We start from the raw sequence: 25129 nt of genomic DNA, 5'->3' as shown, positions 1-25129 counted from the left end.
TGTTAAAGGCTCGATTTTTGAGAAGCACTTAATGGTTAAAATCACCTAGCGATATCTTTACTAGCATAGGGGTTTTTCAATTTTTAAACCCGTTTGAAAATTGCCCATATTTTTTATCTATGAAAATTTTGGATTCGGATAAAAACATTATTAGAGAATTTTTTTTTAATGCAAATGCACGGAACTCAGGTTTTCCTACAATTCTCCGTTTTCTCATAAGTGAATACAACTTTATCGAGGTATACATCTATATTAGATGTATACCTAGATCAGTGCTGAAGTCACCTGGAACCAGTTGTACATCTGCCTTTTAATCTCATTATATACCGCCACCCTCAGAATTATTCTTAATATTCCGAATTATTTTCTTTTTTTTTGCCAGCAGCAACTATATTTCTTTTATATATATATATATATATATATATATATATATATATATATATATATATATATATATATATATATATATATATATATATATATATATATATATATATATATATATATATATATATATATATATATATATATATATATATATATATATATATATATATATATATATATATATATATATATATATATATATATATATATATATATTCTCACGTATTGATTCACGGATGGAAAAATGTGATGACACTATATTCCGGGATATCATCCGTTCGCTCGTTGAACTCCGACTGGAATCCTGCATCCGACTGGAATCCTGCAAATCTTGCATCCGACTGGAATCCTGCAGACGTTTCGCCAAAATCTCTCTTGGCATCTTCAATGCTCGCGCTCCGAGTGTTCGAAGTGTTTTCGGAGCGCGAGCATTGAAGATGCCAAGTGAGATTTTGGCGAAACGTCTGCAGGATTCCAGTCGGAGTTCAACGAGCGAACGGATGATATCCCGGAATATAGTGTCATCATATATATACATATATATATATATATATATATATATATATATATATATATATATATATATATATATATATATATATATATATATATATATATATATATATATATATATATATGTATATATATATGTATATATATATATATATATATATATATATATATATATATATATATATATATATATATATATATATATATATATATATATATATATATATATATATATATATATATATATATATATATATATATATATATATATATATATATATATATATGACGTTTCGCCAATCATTCTGTTGGCTTCTTCAGAACTTTGAAACTGGCTCGTATTTTACTCTATACTTGCTTATTTTTTGAGGGAGCTAAACAAAAACATACATAAATACCGTATGGGATGACTGATTTCCATATTGGTGACAGGTAGAGACCTGAGTTGCGGTTAAGATTCTTAGGTTGTTTTTATAGATTTCTATAGATTGTGGGATTTTTCGTTGGTAGAAGAACTGATTACATGTAAAAATTTTAGTTTTATCAAATAAAATTTTATGCCCGGTGTGTTCGGCAACAGCTAATGACTTTATTTGTCTTAGTCGTAAGACTCTTTTGTGTTCTTTGAGCCTAGTTGATATTTTTTGTCCGGTCTCTCCAATATATTCTTTGCCGCATATGCATAGAATGCTGTACATTCCTTTCGTCTCAAATGGGATTTTGTCTTTGACGGACCTATTTTATTATAGGAGAGCTCAGTAGCCAATTGTATAGGGAACGCATTTAGAGGTGGGCTTGCAACTATTAAAGAAAGAATAACTATAATATAACTTTTGAAAGAAACTTCCACAGGCTACTGTAATACTTTTTACAAAACTTCTGGATTCCTCCTGCGTCGGTTTTTGCTGAGTCGAAGTTGCTGACGTTTCGCCAATCATCCTGTTGGCTTCTTCAGAGCTTAAAATAGGATTCAGTTTCAGTCAAGCTCTGAAGAAGCCAACAGGATGATTGGCGAAACGTCAGTAATTTCGACTCAGCAAAAACCGACGCAGGAGGAATCCAGAAGTTTGGTAAAAAGAACTAATGGATGTTTTTTTCGATGTATAGAACTTTAAGTTGGCATTACTATTCAAGATGGCGACCGATTTAACAGCTGTCAAGTGATTTATTCTCAGTTTGGTTTGGCAATTCATCATGAATAGACTCACGCCTGAACAACGCTTGTCGAATAGGCCCAAAACGAGAATGCCTTTGTTCCCGATTTTCATAAGCGAATTTTCTGATTGAATGGCTACGTCAACAAACAAAACTGCCGCATTTGGAGCGAAGCTCATCCTCAGGTGTATGTCGAAACACCGTTACATCCAGAAAAACGGACTCTTTGGTGCGCTTTATGGGCTGGTGGAATTATTGGTCCGTACTTCTTCAAAAACGATGATGGCCAGAACGTTACAGTCAATCTTGATCGGTATAGAGCTATGATTACTAACTCTTTCATTCCTGAATTGAATAACCATGATGTCCAAGAGATGTGGTTTCAACAAGACGGCGCAACATGTCACACAGCTCGTGCCACAATCGATTTATTGAAAGACACGTTTGGTGACCGCGTAATTTCAAGTTTTGGACCTGTGAATTGGCCTCCAAGATCTTGTGATTTAACACCGCTAGACTACTTTCTGTGGGGCTATGTAATGTCATTAGTCTATGCGGATAAGCCACAAACGCTTGACCATTTGGAAGACAACATTCGCCGTGTTATTGCCGATATACGGCCACAAATGTTGGAAAAAGTCATCGAAATTTGGACGTGCAGATTGGACTACATCCGCGCCAGCCGTGGCGGTCATATGCCAGAAATCATATTTAAAATGTAATGCCACAAGATTATCTTTCGGATAAATATAATACATGTCAATCGAATAATCCATCGTTGTTGTATTGCAACTTAAAGTTCTATACATCGAAAAAAAACACCCCCTATAATTTAAATCATTTGTCGCATTTGAGTTTTGAGTTGAGTGCGGTTTTCGAAAGTATACTGAATGTGAACTTTTGAAAATCGAATTTGGTTTTTCATACTCGAAATCTACATTAGAAAACAATTGATTTTTGGCTTGCTTGAAATATAGTAAACGATAACATTGTCCTTTAGCAAATAACCAGACTATTTTTTATTTCCACAAAAACATAAAGAGGTTTTATTATTTTTGATTGAATTTGCTTAGCAGTTTTGGGTGTTGAAAAGATCATTTAGACTGTGTATTTTCAAACGGGCTGTGATCATCGGCATACTCGTCATAGACCGTTTTAGCACAGCCAACGCTATGGTGCTTGAGTGAAGAATTGTTGCTAACGGGCTGCCATCCTCTGTTGGTATTGCCATTTCACTAATAGGTATCAATATCATGCTCACTGGAATCAGGAGTGCGATTGAGTCGTTTTCAGTTTGGGCTCATGATGGTAGCAGAAGAATCCACCATAGCCACAGAGAAACGCATCAGCGTCAATTTTGCATGGTTTGGGGTACCATAATAGTTGGAAATAGGTGCTCGAATTTTTGAGATAAAAACGTTAACGCTTCCTACATTAATGGCTTGTAAAATCCAATTTTTCAAACAGTCCATATAGCGCTGTAGTTATTAGAAACTACCTCCGACAAGCCAATATAATCCTTCTTCTTAGGTGTACATCCCACATTTACACTTTATGTAAAAAGTTTATGCCATTTGATAACCATAGGCATATTTCGTTCATTGGATTCGCTGTGTTCGAGGTAGGATCCCAGAATATTAAAACTTACATGGAGTTGCAAATTTTTTATTTTTGAAGAATTCCTTGAAAAAATTGTTTTTGAAGTTGTCGATTGTTATTCATATTTATGCTTACTTAGTTCCTAAGATATTAATATAATGTATCTACGTTTACTGGAGTATGTTGTGTAAATGAAGAAAATAAGAAATAAACATTAAATAATAATTACCCGCATTTCTTTAAAAGGATATTCAACAGACACGATTTGTATGTAGGAATTTTAAGCACTTCCCGGGATTTGTTTCGTATTCCTGAGGGATTGTTATCTACGCGCTGCGGATGCGATTTAAGCCGCATAGGAACATTACCTTTATCCGGTCTCCATAATCGACAGCGGTGTTTAAGTAATTTTATTTCTATGGCCTCAACTATAACTTAGTACGCCTATGGTCACAAACAGGTTGTGGTTTCTGTTTGGTCTTCGTATACAAGACGAACAAAGATAAAAAATGCTAAAACTACACAGACTGAATAATGTTGTCCCCGGGCAACAGAAATATATTTAAAGTCGTGAATTTTGAACTGAGGTAAGCTGTTATGTCATAGATTATAAACGGCACGGCGGTTGAGCGTCAGGCTAAAGCCGCATGGAATCTTTTTAAACGTTTTATTATTTTTAATTTCTTCGTTTGATGGACTACAGGTGAACTTGTGAGCATTTCCATATAGAAATCTTTCGGTTTTTGCTTTATTTTTTATTGCTTATTTTTTTTGCTTTATTGTTTATTCGCAAATAAAATTTAATACGTATAACAGACTCATTTCCTCATTGCTATTTTAGTATTAACAAAAAGCCCAATCTAATTTCTTCTAACGTTTCCTAATATTTCCGGATTTAGAGTTTAGACGTAACCATACTTAAAATCTTAATCTACCTCTTCAAGCAACTCAGGCTCTAAATTTACGTAAAAAAGGTTTGTCACATGAACTGATTTTGAACATTGAAATCCTAAAAACATGGAACTCCATTTCTCGTACTGTTTAAATATCCTTGTCAACCAGCCGAGAACAACTTGTTTAATAATTTTGTGCTGTTTCTGGCACCTAAAATCTTGGCGGTTATCTGGAATACGTTCCAGTTTGTTAGAATAACTTTTTGGTTTTATTTGATTTTCAGTATCAGTTAACACCTCGATTTTTAAATTTTATAATTTTTATAAATAATAATAAATATTTTGTAAATTTTTAATTCCTTTGTTATGTGATTAATGATCCCCGTTTAGCGAGGTTTGCACAACGAAATGTGGGAAATACATGATCGTTAACCCAAATGCCATAAAAGTCGTTTAATTTCTGCCCCAGTCGTAACCATGATACGTGTTTGTTTTATATCATGGTATATTGCAAACAGCTACCTTTCCTCTTTGAAATAACTACTAAGAATCATTTTAACCCATGATCTCTCTATTCTAGCAAAAAAAAAAAATGCGTTTACTTTTAAGACTTTTAATTCCCATTCTTTTTCGTATTTAAACTGTACATTTATAATTAATCTATCGAATATTACAAAATAATACAATGACTTATACTAAAATTATTTTAAAAAACAAATCTCACAAAAAACAATTCACAGATCATTTTAAAAGTATCTAGATTTTTTTGTTAATTGCTAATAAAATGATACCTAATCTATTATTATAATATCAAAACTTCATTGATCAAATTCGCGTCTATTTTAGCATTAACTTATAAATCTTACAATACATTTTATAATTCAAATCGTAACGATTTTTTGATATGTTGGTGCGTATTTGGTTTCTATAAATATAATAGCAACCTAAACAATTATAATTAACAAACTAGCAATTGCACTGTAAACAAGTATCATTTCCCATAAGGACTCCGTGACAAATTCAAATTTTTATTTTATATCTTTGTTTGTTGTATAGTGTGTGCACCTTATCAAGGTAATATTAAAAACTTGCAAGATAATTGTTTTGAAATAGAATGATTCCAATGTATTTCCCGACAGTGTATCTTGTGCAGCAAATAGAAATCTGTTAGGGGATATCGCATTAAATTGGTCGACTTTATCACTTATTTCTTATTATCCTAATTATTTCCAAACGAATTCAGCATATATAAAAAAAAAGAAATAAAGGAAGAAATCTTAGTAAGTACTGACGCTTTTATTGACTTCCGAATTTTTTTTAGTTGTGGTTAGTTAATTTTTCTTTTTTTTTAAGTCAAACACCAAGCTACCTTTGACATAACCAGGAAGAAATACGGACACCCTGTACATTTATCGCAACGGGAATCCCTAATAATTCCATTTTTGCGCCGATTTTTCCGACTAGGGTGCCCACCCCCTATCCGGGAGAAACAAGTATCAGCACGAGTACAGGCGGCCCTGTTATTATTGTCTCCCTCCGATAAAGAAGGTTTCGGAACCGTAAATAATTATTCTCGAGTTGCCGCGGCCGTCAATCAAGTGTGCCACATGCAGGGCTTCGGTGACGTCAGCCGCCTAGTCGGCTTGAAATAGTTTGAAAATCGGCGGGGATCCGACTACTTGGAAGCGGATAACTTATTTCGGGAAGCATGGGAGTGCTTCAAATGGGTTTATTTTTTTTTACCGGGCGTTTATATCGTTACGGTGATGGACTGGGGCGCTAAAGATCTCGTCATACATTTTTCGTCATGTGTAGACGATGCAATTTCTACACGTACACTCGAAAAATAAATTCGACTTATAAAAACTTCAAGTTATTCAGGCAATTGTGTTTATTACATTTTTAGAAGAGTACATATATAGCCAATTTCACTAAAACAGTCTTATTATATGTATAAGCAGTTTTACCAACACGTACATAAAAAATATTTAAAACACTATGAATGAAGCTAAGAACAGAGATTGAAACTAACAGGAAAATCTAAATTATATGCATTTATATATGCGTATAATGTGCAGGGTTTTCATTTATATTTTGTCTCCCTCCCACGCAGAGTATGAAAGGGGATAGGCAAAAACTTTTTATACAAAAGGTTGAATTCTTCCCTATTATCATCTGAACCTGTAGCAAATGTTCTGTGAAAATATGTTTTCAATTCTTTAACTTAAAATAAAATATTCTTGCCTATAAACTGAAACTGGCTTAGCTCTGAAGAAGCCAACATAATGATTGGCGAAACGTCAGCAAGTTCGATTCAACAACCGCCGGCGAAAGAGCAATGCAGAAGTTTTTGTAAATAGTACCTATACATAAATGTTTAAGTATTTGTAGGGTATAATATTCACTGATCAGTTTTTGGGGCAAGTTTTTTTCTTGGTCACTTTCATCAGGAATACAGTTTAGTTCATGGAAAATTCAGATGTACAGATATCACTGTTAACTTCCGTGGATTCACTAAGCTCAGAGGAATTGGCAGGATTCACAACACTGCCATATAATCAAGTGTTAGTGGAAGATCATTATCGTGTTCCCAAGCGAAAAATTGAACAAAATACATTTATTTTCAAAACTTAAAGCAGTGATATTTTTATAAATAAAATGCTATTAAGAATTTTTTAGGGTCTGGTATGATTCAATTTTTTCACACAAAAGTGGATGCTCGTAATTTGTTTTTCACATTTGAATATTTTAAAAAAAAAACAAAACAATACGTAAATTATTTCTTGTCCAATTTTTTTGAAATTTTATATTACTAATTTTACTTTGACTGGATAATAATTGTGAAGTCCAGTGCCGTTCCCAGAGATATCAACAAGTGGAGATGCACGCCACTGACTTTTCCTTAAATTTTTTACTTACTTCGAGTAAGCCACTCTAAGTCCAGCAGTTTTGACTCTTGAGACAGAACACCATCACCACGTCTTCCAAAGGTTCGACAAATCAACAAATCCTTCTCAAATATTTACAAACAATCCGAGAGAAAACCTGAATGGAAAGTTCGTTTCTCTAATCGAATAGGAATTTTGGTCAGACCGCACATTTCGATCCAAGCAAACAAAATTTTTCTTCTATTAAATTTTGTTTAAAAGCCGCATTAAAATCTACCCGTGGCGGGTAATCTTGTAGCGTCAGCCCTGAATCCGTTGTAAATGAAAATGCCATAAGTCATATTCTTTTAGTGTTTTTCAGATTTTAATGTGACTCAATACCTAGTTAAAGTTTCGTCTTTCATTTGTAAGCCTGTTTGCATATCACCCTGTTAATTCCCACTGCCTGCACCATTCAAAACTATTCGTTTCCCTGGTATGCTAGAAGAATTGGGGCACCTCTTGAAAATTTTTGGCTACACACCTTCACTAGCGCTGAAATCATAAACATCGGCTGATTATAAACCGCATTTGATAAGTAACCGTCAAAGAACCAAATTATTCAGTGCACAAATAAAATTAATTTTGTAGTCATTTACACTTCCGCAAAGATTAGGCTGCGCAATGGTGACCGGCTCCTCGGAAAATACTCCTGCTGCGTCGATGGAAGTCCTCCTAGAACACCTAAGGTTAAAGTTGCAGGCCCGGAGAGCGGCCTAAAGACTGCAGGTATTGAAAATCTGAAGCCAGAGATAGAGTGACAGGCGGGAATCAAGATGTGAACAGGGACAGGATCTTGTCTCCGTGAAAGTGAATCTTTCGGTATCACTCGAAGACAAACTCTGGTCGATTCCTGGCAGTACACTGCTGTCGATTAAAGGTACTAGGAGTTTAATTCATTGAACTCCAGAAACAAGTAATTCGACAGCATTCTTATTAGCCCAGTTTCGAACATGGATCCTGAATATGTTCTACCCAATCAAGATTGCAATTTCGCATTCATACGGTTGACTTAGGTTTCGACTTATTGGCTCAAGTGGTGACCAAGGCGGGTTCTGCAAGGTTGACAAGTCGTTTGACTCGATTACCACCCCGCCATATTTTTTTATTGCAGGTTCTTCTACGCGGTCCCTTCGTTTCTGTCGGTGATCATTGACGGGTATTTGCTTAGAATTTCTGTTGTTATAACATCTTTTATCAGCAGTATGGAACTGTTTTTTGTTGTTGACAGACATCGCATAACCCAAATCTAACCGAAGGAAGGTAAGAGTTAATACATAATACTGTTCGTTATCACCTGTAAACTAAGCTAAATCCGAAGACTACTACACCGAAATTAGTATAATGCTATTAATCCGTGACCAAGTTGGGTGTAGTCACTTTGTTATTTTTGGTTGGTGGTTGCCAAATCGTGCTTAGTTTCATATTGGGATTGTTAAAAGACAACTCCTTTAAATTTGCGCTGCATCTAGTGAGGTTCCCACAGGATTCTGACTCATGAGATTTTTTGCTATCCCAGATCTCAGTGTTTTCTCTGCTGTATGTGTTTTTTATATTTTTCAAATCGTACAGTTAGAGGTTTTGGTTGGTTTGGTCTCCCCAATATAAACCTCACTGTAATCACAAGGTACTTGATAAAAGAACTCTCTCGATCTCTTGATTGGTTGTTTGGTGGTTGTTTGGAGTCTGGTTTGATGTTTCTTTTTCCTCTATTCATCTGATCTCTTCTGACGTAACTTGTAATCGTTAAAATTGAAAATGCATCTTCATCCGGTGATTGTAATATTGAGTCTGTTTCGCAACTGGTAATAATTCTATTGTATGACCATTCTGGAGACAATTTGTTTTCAGATTATTCAATTATACAGTGACCAAGCATTGAGTGATGTACGTCGAGAGATGCTAGGTCATAGTAAACATTTATCCTGATGGCCGTAGAATGTATTTGTAACTCGAAAGGAAGTTTATGCAGACAGCACTTCGAGATCTCCATCACTCTCTCAAGTGGCAGAACATATTGTACTTTCCCTCAATCCTAGTGATTCTTTCACAGTGGCATTGGTGCAGAAAGTTTCGACGCTAACGAACTTATTTGAAGGACTTAATGCTATATCTTTAAGGACATCTACAAAATGTTTTGAATTGTCAACAAATGAAATTGTTCTAGCTGCTAGTTATTCGACAATTCGCTAATTGCACTTAACTAATTTAACCATTATTGGATTATGTAGTAGCTGTATCACATTTTTCCCCTATAAGTTTTTCTTCTTTCTGTACTCTCATTTACAACGTTCACACCAACAGTTGAAATTGAAACGAATAGTTTGTAACGCTAACTCGACAGAGGGAAGCATGTATCGGGTAATCTGCTCCATCTTGCGGACATTTTCACAACAAATTTATTGATTTCTGCTGAGTCCAAAGAGTCACCCCCCCTTTTTATTTGTTTACATCATTTTTACAGGCAGATATCAACAGCGAAATTTTGTTGCTATAAATTCAGCTACATATTAGGTAAGACCTACACGTGGGATCATTTCTTACCATCACATCTATCGATTGCGGCGACCCCTGGTTTAAGGAGTGAGGAATTAAACCAAATATGGCCCTCCTATTAAATAATTATGGACGGGCGTCTCCCAAAGAAGGACCTACCCACAGTCGCTCCGCCCACAAGCACACGCACTCTGCATGGGACCGATGATTTATTATTATCAATTTAATGAACTTTTAAATTGCCCTGCATGTGTGGGAATTATAATTAATAGGCCGTTAAATAATTTCTTAGTTTTATGGGAAAACATAATCGTTAGGGTCTTAATTAGCGAACTGGGTCATGCGGACGTAATGTGAGAGTGAATAACGGTCCATAGGTACAGGGATTTATGATTCAGGTATGCTTATTGCTATCAAGTATGGCCAAACGATCCAATTAATATGAGAATGAACATGGGTGAGGTTTCGGGTGTGAGTTTTAGTGCATCTATTAAGTTGAAATGTCTGCGTTTAAGTTGTAAGAGAGTACGATACCACGATGAATGAGATCTAAATATGACTTGCAAATACAATGCCTCCGTCAAGAAGAGTTTTAATCATCTATTTCCGCCAAATCCGTAGATGACAAGCATCTAAAGGCACTATCCTTATACCAATTCGAAAAGAATACATTATTTTATATTCAAAATTTTCTAATGATCTTTTTAAAAGCAGAGAAAGCAATTGGCAAAATAATGTTTTGAAGCTGACTAGCAGAATATCATTTACATTAGGTACTTCTGTAACTACTTCGTTGTACCAGCAAAGTTGTTGCAAGTTCGTATGTAGTTTGGAGGCTTGCATCTTGCATTTGCATTTTGCAGAGCTAATTGGATGGGTTCGTAATGTTTTGGGCAATATCGTCGAGTTTGCCTTCGATAATCAATCGTAGTATTTCATATCGATTATCTCCGATTCGAGGTTTGCTCCCTTGTATTCTAAGGAGACTATGGATCCAGAAATTACGTATTTGGTATACCTCTATTCTTTTCCCAGGATAAACAAAAAGAAATATGCCCTCTCTCAAATTTTGTTGTAAGATCAGATGTTATATAGACACTTATCTTCCATTTATTATGAATGTAGAAAGCTAGTGGACACTATTTTTAACTCTTTTAACCCTATATATAATATTGCCTATGCAATTCATTCCTGCATCTCGTTGGTATTGTAGGTCTCTGGGAACTTAGGGATCAATCGATACTAAAACTGAAGTCGTTAATTTCGCGGCTTGTGCCACAGATGGTGCTTCATTCGTCTTAAATTTTATTTTTGACATCACGTATGCGATATGTAGCAAATACCCAATAAATTGCTTGCTATACAAAAACCAAATACTAAAACAGTAAATTTATTAATAAACCTCTGTACAACAGCATAAATATTTATACACATTTGTTTGATAATAGTATATAGATTGTATAACATTATAGCAAACATAGGATTAGTCTTAAAAAAGTAGATAACTACATACGACGAGATATACAACAACGATACACTTACAATCACTTTCGTTTTATATGGTCTATAACCCACAAAGTTGTGTTTGTGCGTAAGTGCGGCATTAAATTGATAAACTATGTTCTGTTCGTTTCGGAAAAGTCACAATTTGTCATTTAGCTAGTAGCGTGCTAGTATATGAAATTTAGTAACCTAAGTTTCTTTTATCTAGGGATTATAAATTCAAAGGCTGTTTCGTTAAGTGCCACCGGTCATATCTCGAAAACTGCTAGACCTGGAGCTTCAGCGACGTTGCGTTCTATTTAATATATACGAGCACTGCTCCTAGAGGGAGTCAGTCATAAAGTGAAACCGAAAATAATCAACTGATATAAATAATGTATTTTCAATTCCGCTAAGTTTAACCCAGAGTAACTTATTTAATTTCACGGTTTTGTTTGACGAAACCGAAGCGTTTTAATGATATCTATCGATGTATCTCTTGCGGAGCTTAAAAATAATTTCAAGAATTTTCTTACACCCATTTTAGTGAAAATAATTTTTTTGCCGTGAGGCTCTGGGTCTAGTAGGTCGATGCATGACGACAGCATTTTTGTAACGAAATGATGTTGGGTGAGCCATACTTATATTTCCAGTACTTACGTTAATGCAGCTATCATTGAGATGCCCTGGTTCTTTAATATAATTTTGCAATGGAATTAGCGGTAATCGTCAGGAATTAAAACAAAATACATGAATAACTGATGTTGTTCGAATTGTATTCTCAAGAATCTTTCAATTAGTGCTTAAAAATGTCTTAACTTACTTAACTTAGAAGACTTAGTTTGTTGGAAGATTATATATAATTTTTCTGTTGAATTGCAGTACCTAACAAGCTAGACAATAGCATAAAAAAAAATTTAAATTCCGACAGTTTTTATGACCGCGTTTCTATGAAGTCGTAGTAATTTATTTATGTATTAGCAAAAAAAAAGTTTATTGTTTTTAATAAATTTGCGTTGATATTTTAATTTAGGTTTCTGTTTTAAAATGTTTAAAGTCGCTTTGTTTCCCAAGTACTCGAGTTAAAAATCTTAATATAGCAAGATTCTACGTTATACCTACATACGTAAAAATCTATCGCCACTGCATATAGAAATAATTTCAATACCTAGTGGAAATGTTTACTTGTTTAAAATGTTTATATTCCCTATCCGTAATTAAATTCTGTAATTCTAGTAACATCCATTCAACCAAATAATTCATAATAAATGGCTAAACTATTGTATGTTCAGCACATGTTCCACTGATATGCCACATTATTACATATTTGATATAAATATTATTCATTAAATTAAATTGTATTACCACGCTATAGAGTATAGTCTTAGTGGTAAATTTTAAAATGTTAAACATATTTTAAAAACTCATGTTAACGATTTTAATACCCGCCTATTTTAACGTTAAGTCTCATAATTCGGCACAGCTTTGATTATAAATGTTTACATCTTTAAACAACATACGGTATAACTTGTTGCAAAATTTAATGTTGGTTCCACTGCTTACCCTATTGCCTATATGAAAATACCAAGGAATTCTGACTACTAATTTGCTTAACAATATTTCTCTATTTTCATATCCTCCTAGTAAAGATTGGCAATAATTTTATAAAATATTTTTTTCGAAGTTATATTTGACACAAATTTTTATAGTATTAACAAAAATTTAAAAAAATATTTATGTTATACTAGTTTTGTTTTAAGTGTGAAGACATATACAATTGCTAAAATTAAAAAAATTGAATGCTTAAGAATTCAGTCCGTCTATTTGTTACAGATTGATTTTGCATTGCATTGTTTTTTTTTGGAATAACCTTTAGGTTGTGTGTACTCTCCAGAAAATGAAATTCAGTGTAATAAATGGTGTTTGTCAAATATTAGGTTTAATTAGCTTATTTGTTCAAGTTCATTTTAAATATAAATTGTTTTTCTTCACACGACTCATAAACTTTTTTTAACAGTAGAGTAGAGCTTCAAAGTGGAAGTTTAAAGAATTTTTGTCAAGCTGAGTTTTGAGTTTTTGCTTTTAAAAAACGAAAAAGGTACTTCTATTCTGTTTTGTTTTTCTATTTTTAATTAATATTTGTCGACTACTTTTCTGCTTCCCCTCGTAAATCATAAAATAGACACATTCGTTTGTTCTTTATGCGAAATCTTATGTTCCTAGTTAGACTATATAGTTTTGTTATAAGATAGTAATCCAAAAATAGTCTTAGCACGCTTGGTTATGTTGTTTATAAATTTACTAAAGCGATAAGTATATTATAAGTATCATAGTAGACGGCTTAATCCTGCGTTGTTCCTAAACTTTATCCTTGACCAGTGAGGAATCCGAATTCGGATTTTCTTGATCGCTGTCTTTCTCATTCTCTTTCTCGTGTTCTTGGATCGACTGGTTGATAAGTGAAGCCAACTCTGACGCTGCGATAACCTAAAAACAAGTCACAGATAGGAAAATAATACGGACCCCTGATGCTTAACATTACAAAATTTTCATAATCGTATCGTATGAGAATCAACCAGAACGCTAAATATAAGAATAATCACTAATAATAAAAGATATAGTAATTAATTAATTACGATTGCGAAAATTTTCAAACGGTAAACTAGCTAAGCTTCTGTTGCATGTAAAAAGCCAAACAAAAGATGATTTATACGCAACTAAGAGAACATCCCAAACATTTGCAATTCCCCTCGGGTCAAAATCTGGTTATGGGTAAGTTGGATTAAATTGTCCCGCAGAATTAAAAAGTTTCTCACTAAATTCCAAAATGATCTGGCGTTGAAACACGGTAATCGATTGGTCTTAAATGTTTCGAACTGTCTGACGATTCTGCGAAACAATTTCAACGCAGTGTAGTTGTGTTTGCGAAGGTGAAAATGATTCTAAATTCATTCGCGGGTTCTCTATCTCTACGAACTTTAGCAGTCTATTAGTGTTCCTGGATAATCAACTTTTTATATGCGTATATTTCATATGTAATGACATTATATCTGAAGGACACCACTCGTCGCCTAGTATTTTTGGAGTTGTTTCATATCAAATCCACCAAAGTCAAATTCCCGATTTTGATCATTTTTGGTACAGTTATTCTATCCAGTAGTAACATATTAGTAAAATTTTAGTATACTACAACACAAAAATATGAAATGATGCGGATGAACAGTAGGTACCTGAGCCCTAAAGCTATTTTTTGGTGCTAAACACCTTGAGACACCTTGGAGGTCATGGTTTCAAGACTGTTTTGAGCAGGGGAAGGTGGTTAATTACCTAAGATGGGAAGGAGAGCTTGTATTTCTTTTATTTCCACACTTCTCAAACCCAAATGTGACAAGTTGTTAAATATTACATCAAATACTTTTATGGGAACATTGATAGGTTTAAATTTTTAACAGTTCCCATTTTAATGTTTACTGCTTTTGGATTGATTTGATTGCTTTGATTGCTTTGATTAAATTTCCTTGAGTGGGGTCGAAAATATGTAGATTTTTTGTTTACCGGTGATTAATAATAATAATAAACCAATTTAATGTCAAAATGGAGTTTCAAAGCTACTGCTAGGGACAAATCTTTCCTTCTGTTTCATGTCATTCCAGATGATATAGGTACTTACATAACGCATATGAAAGGGAGATTATGTGTGTAAACGGCCCTATAATCTGGAGATCACTACTATTTTTGTTGATTATTTTTTGCGTGTCAGCTACGGTTGGGAAAAACAAAGTAATTTGAATAAACGAAAATAACTAAGAAAGGAGGAAAATTTTGCTTTCTATAAAGCTCTACGATGTTAAAGTTACCTGGTAGAACAAGGTTAGTGAAGTCCATTTTAATTTTATTTATCTTTTATATTACCTTGTTTAGTTACAGAAGTGTTAACTTATAGCCACGCTGAGGTATAGGTGCAACTCTTAATTTCAAAAATTAATGTAGTATTGCACCTCCACTTAGGTTGGAAGATATATCATAGTTTGAAAATAACTCCGCCAGGTAAGTAATACAATTTTGTTTAAACAATGTTGTTTTCGCTTAATTTTTTAATTGGGGTCGCTGCTGTTTCGAATGCAAACTAAAAATTTTCTCATTGTTTTTTATTAGGATAAAACTAGAAAAGACATTAAGAGCTGATATGTCTTGATTACAATTTGGCAATTTTGTTTTTTCCTATGTATACGTAAAATGGTCCGTAATATTTTTTTTTTACAAAAATAAAAACATCTAAAATATATATTCATGAGCAAAATTTTAACATGTAGTTAGTTAAAATATTTTGGCCGATCAATGGAATTTTCTTGGAAGGATAACAGAACGTATCCCTTAGCCTAAAAAGAAAAGAAAAAACAAAAGTCAGTTAAAAAGAAATAACAAAGAGATAGACAGAACTAAACGAAACACAGTAGGAAAATGCATGCGGTAAAATCAGTATAATTAAAAAAAAATATTGGAAGTTTATTTTAAGTTCAAGATCTGCGTCCATCAAAATATAAGATGAATGCCGAAGAAGATTTTTTATGAACCAAAATTTCTCAATATGGATTTGATTCACAACGTTTTGGTAAAAACTTGACAATTAAAATTATAATAATTGTTTTTCACAAAGACTTAAACAATATATTGAGGTTTTTAGGTATTTTTGAAAGTGTTTATTGCTTAATTACCGAAAGTTTTCGTCGTTCAATTACAATTGATATTAGGAAAAAGTTGACACTTTTAAAAAATTAAATATAAATTGATTGAAACAATTTTTAGTTTAGGCACTTGAAATATTTGTGCATTATCTAAATAAATCTAAATAGGCACCAAGCGTTTAGGTAAATAGTTCTTCATATTTATTTTTTTTCCTTTAGTAGTGTACGTTTACTCTAGTTTTTTTTTTCATTCTTAGCAATAGTAGGTACTCACTTCTTGAAAATCACTTTAAATTAGCTTGAATCGTAAAAAATGTGTGACATATATCTTTCCCAAATTTGTTTTTGGCTCAAACCAATTGTCTATTGTTTAAGCCTTTACGTTGCTAATAAAAATGAATCAGTTAAAAACAACGCTGCGGATCACTAACCTGGGTATCTCTTCTCTGAACTAAAACGTCTATGCTGTTTACAGCGTCTAAAGGAGGCGGGACATCTTCCATTACTATCCTCGCGTTTCTAGCGCAGTGCATACAAAAACATCTCACCGCTGTCATTATAAGTCCTACTGTCAGTAACGTAACACCGAGGCCAATAAAAAAGTACCTGTGATCAACGTCTGCTGCATTTGGCACAAGTTGCACTAGACCTACTATGAGCAATATCGCTCCCAAAAGAAGTGACCCTACTATCACTTGGAGGGCGGATACCTGTGGGAAAAAAAGATTGCCAAATGAACAGATAAAATTTATCTTTCCATCCATATTATTGTTCAGTCATGCCGTTAACTCAAGTCTTTTAATTTGCTTCTCTTGATGTGGCGTGTTATTGTGTTGTGATGATTTTAGAACTGTCGGAAATAACTGATTTAGCAAGTTAAATAATCAAAAGGATGGAGGGCACTTATTCACCGGAAATTATAAAACATTTAAAATACTATTTGTCGGTTTTATCAGGTTTAGTGTTTAAAGCCGGTTTAAACAAATGCAGGATTCTCCAACCTAACCAAAACCGCATTTACCTTTATTTGCCACACTAGCAAACGCAAATCTATGGCAAGCATGATAGAAGTAAAGTTGAGTAGGTTCGATAAAAGCTATACCCCACAAATGGCGTAGAATACCTAAAATACCTAACAATCTCATAGCCTATACCCCATAAATGCCAGAGAATGTCAAACATGCTTAATAAAGCCCTTCTTGTTCACCAAAAATCCACCTGTAGGCTATAGGTCAGAAAGAATTTTAATGTTTCGCGAGAGGTAGTATCGAATTCCGCAAATTAAATGCAGTTTTTAATTAGTTACATGTTCTTTAACCGTCAATCGAGAGTCCCAAAATTTAGCATTTCTTGCACAAAGAGCAGTTGCAAATATCGGTGACAATTTTTGAAGGTTAAATTGAGCACATTGATACAAAAATGTACCATGTAGGTGTCATCAGCAACAGATGGGATTCATTGAAGTTAAGAAAAATAAGTCAAGCCCTGCAGCTTATGTTTCACTCAACTTTTGAGCTGGAATTTTTGTCCTGCTTCATTTTGTTGACTAAATACTTTATTCCATCGGTTGTGCATTTTGGCGACGTGTCCTGTTCTGTGAGGAATTTATTTGCAGACTATTAATCGAACATGTATAGTGACGGGGACTGTGTCTCTGAAGATGCGCTGCCTTCTGGAGATGCCAGCCTCTCACACTTAAACATTTCGATTTCATCCATTTACGAGAAACTGTCGACTCTAGATAAAAACAAAGGATGCTCGATGGCCTCCCACCATGTTTTATTATGCATTGCAGCTTCATACTTTCTAGACCACTTTATATTATCTTGGTTTGGTCTGCGACTATTTATCTGCTGGCCTGAAAGGTTGTTTCATCGATCAACAATTTAGATTTCTCCTTCATCGCCCCACTGAGCTAAACTTGATTACATTTACAGATTTTCTGCTGGAATCGTTGGAGGAGGGGTCTCACGTTTATGCCATTTACACAGACTTTTCAAAGGCATTTCATCGAGTAAATCATCAAATCTTAATAAAAAAATTGCAAAACATTGGAATCCAGGGAAAACTTTTGGAATGGTTAACATCGTACCTTACTGAAAGAGTGCGCGTCCAGAGCTTCCAATCCACCGAAATTAAAGTGCCTTCTGGTGTTCCGCAAGGATCACACCTGGGACCCCTGCTCTCCAATGTCTATGTGAATGATATTGTCTCGTGTTTTCATCACGCATTTTTCCTAGTATTTGCTGACGACGTAAAATTCTATGTGAGGGTCCAAAATACTCATTATTGCAGGTCTCTGTAATAAGAGATCTTGGAGTGTTACTCGATATTAAATTGACTTATACATACCATGTTTTATTTACTGTGTCTAAATCACTTCAGATTTTGGGCTTTATTAAGCGTTGTTCAGTGGACTTCTCGTCGATAAACAAATAACGTGTTACATAAGTAGATATTTAACGGTTTGGAAAAAAACCGGAAAATTTGGAAAAAAACACGGGTTTTTTCCTTTTTTTTTTTTCCAAATTTGACTTTTTTTAAATTAAATGCCAGACAGCTAAACGAGTTAATATATTATGATATAAATGTATATTGGTTAGTATAAGTTGCTTCAATAAAAAAAAAAACAAAAATTAAGATGCTTACTTTATTTGAAAATAATAAAAAAAATAGAATAAGAACTCGTTGGTTAACAAAGCAAACTCTAGAATACATAATAAACAAAAAATAATGTATACAAAAAAAAGAAGAAAAACTGACAACGCAAGCAAAATGCAAATAAAAAAAGTCATTTCCGCAAAGCCAGTACACCGTAAGGGGTTTCATCTTCAAGGTCCGAGTCTTCGGAGAAAGAATCTGGTTCTGATTCCGCAGCATCGCCCTCCTGGATATTTCGAATTAATTCGATATCCGTTTCAGCCCGCTGCAAAAGCGGAACTGGCCTAGAATCGTAGGCAAATTTGTCATTTTCTTCTAAATTTAAGGTAGACGGAATTGCAACAGGTTTTTGTACCTTATCTTGGGTCAGTCTATTTCTTTTTTTAGTACGAATAACACCATGCAAAGACCAGTTTCTTTCTGACGAAGCGGACGATGGAGGTCCATTTAAAATTCTGGAAACAATTTTCATAAGTGGCTGCGAGGTACACAACCCCTGCCACCATATAGCTGGATGGGTACTGCTCGCAGATTCTCATAGAGAATTCCTACTAAAAAATTCCGGTTCAGTTCTGAAGTGGACTAAATTTGCCATTACTTCTCATGTATTTAAACGTAATAATTGAGACATTTGCGAAATAAAATCAATTGCCAATATAACTTGGTCTTCATTTAATTGCTTCTCTTTAAAACGTGAATCAAGAAGATTTGCTGCAAAAAAAATAGGTTTACAACATTTAATAGGTTTTCTCTAGTCAGACAGAACAGGCCATCAGTATTTGCGGGAATACCATATATTGATCTTCTATCAACTTAAAAACAAAAGGCACTTCTGATAATAGGCATTTATCGGACTCAATCAGATTTGTTTCGACGAAATGTATAGGGGATTCACCGGTAAACAAGTTGTCAGTGTTGTTACACTGCACTTAATTTTTTAAATATCGTTGAAAATAATTGTATTGAGTAATATTTAACACGTAAAAACCTCCCTGGATGTTAAAATGCTTTTGGATTTCGTTTCCAACAAAAATTCAATTTTCCCAAATTTTCCGTTTTTTTCCAATTTTTCCAGGAAAAAAAACCCGGTTTTTTTCCGACAACCAATTTTTCCGGAAATTTTGAATCACTATACATAAGTCTGGCCACACAAAGAGGTTACACAAGCTTGTCGGAGGAAGTTTCTAGTAAGCCCAGTGGTCGTTTACGGTCAATAGGCATTGCTAATTGGGCAATAATTGGGCAAATCGTTAGAAATATTAGTAAGAATAAAACCTGCTTATTATTTTATTAAATGAAAAGAGTCCGATTGTTTGTAAACCGAGTATGCAGTCAATCAACAGAAAAATATTGTTCAGCATATAATGGATGTTGCAATTTCTGTTGCACACAATATATTGAAGAGTTTGCTATCTCCTCTTTTTTTATATATATATATGACGCACTGAACCTGAACACGTCGCGCGTGGCTTTTATAAATTGAATTTAGCGACGCCAAAAGTGTGGTATGGGGGACATAATACAGCTTGACACATTTCGGTAATCCCGTTTTATCCGGGCAGTTTTTCAACGGACTGAAAATCCGATAATACAAATGAGTGCGTCCGATCAAAGGGGTTTGTTCCTTCACATCAGGTGCAAGCGTCCTCGTGCGGTTTTAATTTAACTTTCCAACGCCAAGAGCAACAACACAATGGGACTCGTCAGATGCACAGATCAGAAACGAACGAAAGGGATTCTGAGCGGGTAATAGATTGGAAAAAAAGTTGCCGAATAGAATTGCTGAGATTTTTGAAACAGAAAGTGCTTTTAAGGCATTTTGTTAGAAAGAAAATAAAGCGGAGCGTGTGTTTGCCCGATATAATTTGACACCCGAAATAATTTAATCAATAACCATTTGTTTCGTGTTTACTTTGTCTGCTACTCATCTCCCCGTGCATTAGTTTAATAATATTTCGGTGAAAGCTTCGTTTGTTGTTGTTCGCAAATTCCGCCCAAGCAATTTAACGTTATATCTGCAAGCTCATCGGCAAAATTCTTGCGCCCAATGATTGTTTTTGTATCAGCCGCATAGTCAATAGCGACGGCCATGTTTATATACTCTTATAAATTAACGGATATTTATAACGAGTTTATAAAAAACCTATAAGAAACCACTGGTGTTAGAAGTTTTGTAAGACGCCCAATAAAAGCCAAAATAGTTTCAGGTTTATAATATTCCATCCACAATGTTTCCGTTACTTCATTTATAAAACCTTTGGCGTTAATTATTTTAGCTTTTTAAATAACGTTTTATAGAGCTCCAAAAAACCTTATTTAAAAGTTTTACTTTTGGAGTTTTATAGTTTACTACAGTCACCATGCAAAAAAAAAATTCTTTTGAATTAATCAACAAAATTAAAGATATCAAAATCCCTTCTAACGCAACTCTATTGTATTTTGATGTACAAGACTTATTTCCCAGTATTCCACCTATGGATGTGATAGATTTAGTGGATTTTACCCTAACTCGGAAACAGGTTAACCCATTGGAAAAACAAGATTTATTAGATTGCTTAATAGTATCTTTAGACCAAAATTATTTTGAATTTTATTTACAGATTTACATCTCTAAGGAAGGTTTGATTATGGGAAACCCACTTAGTACTTTAGTATTTAGTACCGAGATTTTTATGGATAATTTGGAAAATACTAGAACATCCTTTAAGTAAAAGTTTTCTATTGTGGTATATGGGAGTATAGATATGGATGTCTTTGCTTGCATTGTTGGAACCGACAGACAATTGAATTATTTTTTAAATTACATTAACTCATTACATAATCGTATAAAATTCACTATCGAGATTGAACAGGATAACTCTATTAATTTTTTAGACTTAACTATTACAAAAGTGCAAAGCAAATTAGATTTTTCAATATATCATAAATCTTCACACACGGACACAGTCATACATAACAGCTCAAATCACCCTTATACACACAAAATTACTGCATTTAACTCTTTTATACATAGACTTCTTAATACGCCACTCTCAACAGAAAATTACAATAAAGCACTTGATATCATTAAACAAATAGCACTGAACAACGGCTACAATCCGTCCATTATAGATAAAATTATAAATAAAAAACAAATACAGACAACAGTAAACTCTATTTATCCCATACCAAATACAGAACACGAACAATTTAAAACAATTACATACATAGGAGAACCTAGCGAAAAAGTTTCAAAACATTTGTCAAAATGCGGTGTAAAAATAGCTTTCAGAACTAACAGCACAATAGGAAAATATTTAAATAACAATAAATCGAAATGTCCCAAAAATCGGGTGTCTACAGGTTGAAATTTGGATCTTGTCCTAAAATTTATATTGGACAAACTGGTAGATCCCTACACACTTAAACATAGAAAAACACATTTTTGACGACAATTTTGATATATTACACAGAGCCACAAAAAGTAGAAAATTAAATTTATTGGAAGTCATGGAGATTAACAAAATGAGACATTCAAATGTATTGCTTAACGATCAATTTATTGAACTTGAATTCTCGCAACAACATTAATTAACGTTTTATGGTCATTTTTCGGTATATATAGTAGCAGGTAGTTTGTAAATATTACATTTGATAAATACACGGTGTTGTCGAAACAATTGTCATGTCATAATATATAATTTCGTTAAAATCTGAACTTTTAGTTCTTATTTATTTTGATAAAATTTATAGCCCAGTAACAAGCTTCTCCATGTCCATGGAGGTCACTATATTTTTGAGGTTAAGGTGGTTAATAATGGTTTTCCTAAGGATGCCGCAAATTGGCAATAAATTAAATAAAATAGAACATGTGCTAAAACTTAATTAAAACTAAAGAAAATCTAAAAGAAATGGACCAAAATTTAGACTTTCATCATATTATGTTGGCAAATACCGAAATGTAGCACTACTCTGCTAGATTTTTAAAAGATACTTGTGGGACACGACCTATAGTCTTCTTTGATTAACTTTGGGCAAAGATTTCGGAGCTTATTAATCTGTTTTGTAGGATATTGCAACCATTTTCGGTCGATTCATATAACATGAAATTCTTCATTTTGTTTTCGCATTAGTATTGCATTCCCAACTTTTTTTACTGTTATATTAAGTATTAGACGGCTATCAGTGTTTTTAATATTTTTTTTATTCAGTTTAATAGAGGAAGAGTTATTGGATTGGATTTATTGGATATTATGATCTATTTTGTTTATATGATTCGTTCATTTGATGGAAGTATGAGGCATGACAAACTTGAATTCGTTATGTTGAACAATGACGTATTTCTTCTATTATGCTCATATCATTGGATCTATGTCAGTTTTTTTTAATTCGGCGCGTTTCTCAATAGAATACGCCTCTTAAAAGTAAAAACAATTTCAGAATAATGAAAGTCATTCAGAAAGAAAAAAGAGGTAAAAGATACTTTGACTTCAACAAGTGAAAAACTAAGAAGATTGCAAAATTTTTGTACCCAAATTATTATTAATTACTCAGCATTACTGACATATTCGCTAATATGGACCATTTAAAGCATACATTTATCACTTCGAAGAACTCAATGACTATAAAAGTGAGGTAGAATTTAGTTAAATGCGCATCAACTAGAGTAATTAAGGGAAGACTTTAGAGTTGTCTTCGTAGTTGTAGCCAGGGTCTTATGGATGCCAAACTAACCAAAACTTGCATGATCCATTTGTCGACTTGTTAAAGATGTTAAATGTCTTTATTGCATATAACTACTCAATATGTATTTAGAAAAGTTTTGAAGCGACGGCGAAATGAAATATTGAAATTGTCATTTAATATGCGCATGCGCGGACATTTAAAATCTCGTTTTCTATCAACAAGACCTTCCGGCGGCTAATAATCAACAGATTTCAGAAGTGACATTATTCAAGAGATCAATCCCACGTTGAAAAAATTGCAAAAATGGTGTGGCAGGTAGCCAAATGGCAAAAAAGGGGCACTCGGACGTCCCAGAATGCATTGGAGAGACTATGGATTGATGGAAGATCGTGCCAATTAGAAAATGATGATGATGTGGTTTCAGATTAGATGTTGCAATTTTACAGCAGTATGCACAATATTCTGGAATAACGAGTTAAATGTATGGAGATCACTGTTTAGAAACAAAAATCCGCAAGGAGCCGGTTCTTGAGAAAATTCCCATTTATGATTTCAAATTGGAAAACAAATAAAAAGGACTAGTCCGATTTATCTCCTGCGATATTCTGCCGCTCCCACCTTGCCTTCCCCACCTCCACGGTATTCCGGCAGAGCTCCATTCGCGTTAAGTATTTTTCCATTAACCCCCTTTATGTTGTTCAAAAGCGGATATGAAGGTATAGGCTTCCTAAGCCACAATCGGAAAGAGTCAAATAAAACTTACCTTTCCGCAAAGGTAGAGTTCCGGTAGTCGATCATTGCCGTCCTCGTTTGCGCCTGGACTGGGGGTCGGGCTGGGGCTGTTTGGGGGTAACCAGTGACCTCCTATGTAAAGCTGGCTTGGTCGTTTGGAACGTTTCTCTTGCCCTTTTCGCCGTTCGTGGCGCACGGCCACTGCCGGCATAGCACCAATCATCCTAAGTAGAAAACATATTTAGACTTAACACGTTTGAAATTCAATATTTCGGTGCTTCCCGCATGGTTTCTGATTTATATTTAAATTTTTAACTATGCGTAGTTTCTTGAAAATGAAGGAGAAGGAAAGTTTAGGATATTATTTTTGTATATCTGCTTTCGTTTATAGGATTATAATTTGGACAGTCTCACTTGAGTTTCAGTTTAAGTGAGTTCGTTAACGACAATGGTTTTAAATTGATGTCTTGTCGAATATTATTTAAGAGAAAATGTCAACCGCACATTTATCTCCCGGTTTTATATATGTTGTAGCTTTTTGACAATTTGGCGAATAACGACTGTTATCGCGGGAACGTTAACAAATGTCATTAGTATAAAACTTGCATAACAATCTAAAATTTTGTCAGCAACAACAATTTTCTCTATTGTGTTTTTAGTGAACTCAATTTTCGTCAATTCAATATTTCTGTTTGTTTTGTTGTTTTGATGTCCTTTATTGACGTTTATTTTGCAAGATCATCTCAATTGTTTATTGGTTTTTGAACTAAACGGGTCTTAATTTATAAACGTCTTAGAAAATGGCATGTGCTTGCAGTAATGTTGATGTTTGTTTTGTTTTATAAATAAATAAGAACTTATCTATTTATTTTATGAATAAAAGATGATAAATTGACATGAAATAATTATTTGTGTGGCATTATAAAAATATTAT

General features: G+C 33.7%; 2 protein-coding genes across 2 annotated transcripts in view; one reads left to right on the top strand and one right to left on the bottom strand.

Annotated features, from left to right (window-relative positions):
* The window catches only part of LOC132699917 (uncharacterized), an 85931-nt gene that overhangs the window by 26035 nt on the left and 34767 nt on the right, over positions 1-25129 (top strand). The window lies entirely within an intron of this gene.
* Positions 11378-25129, bottom strand: part of LOC132699915 (uncharacterized) — a 50715-nt gene continuing 36963 nt past the window's right edge. Inside the window, exons 3-5 of the mRNA XM_060666907.1 lie at positions 24227-24419; positions 16569-16847; positions 11378-13939 (exon numbers count right to left, since the gene is read on the bottom strand). Of these exons, the coding sequence (XP_060522890.1) occupies positions 13811-13939; positions 16569-16847; positions 24227-24418 (600 nt within the window). The 5' untranslated portion in view covers position 24419 and the 3' untranslated portion in view covers positions 11378-13810. The remainder of the gene's footprint in view (positions 13940-16568; positions 16848-24226; positions 24420-25129) is intronic.

This window comes from Cylas formicarius, unplaced genomic scaffold (assembly GCF_029955315.1).
Source record: "Cylas formicarius isolate icCylForm1 unplaced genomic scaffold, icCylForm1.1 PGA_scaffold_3__17_contigs__length_32017465, whole genome shotgun sequence".
Lineage (NCBI taxonomy): Eukaryota > Metazoa > Arthropoda > Insecta > Coleoptera > Brentidae > Cylas > Cylas formicarius.
Note: the sequence above shows the minus strand (reverse complement) of the source record. Positions and strands in the feature narration are given on the sequence as shown.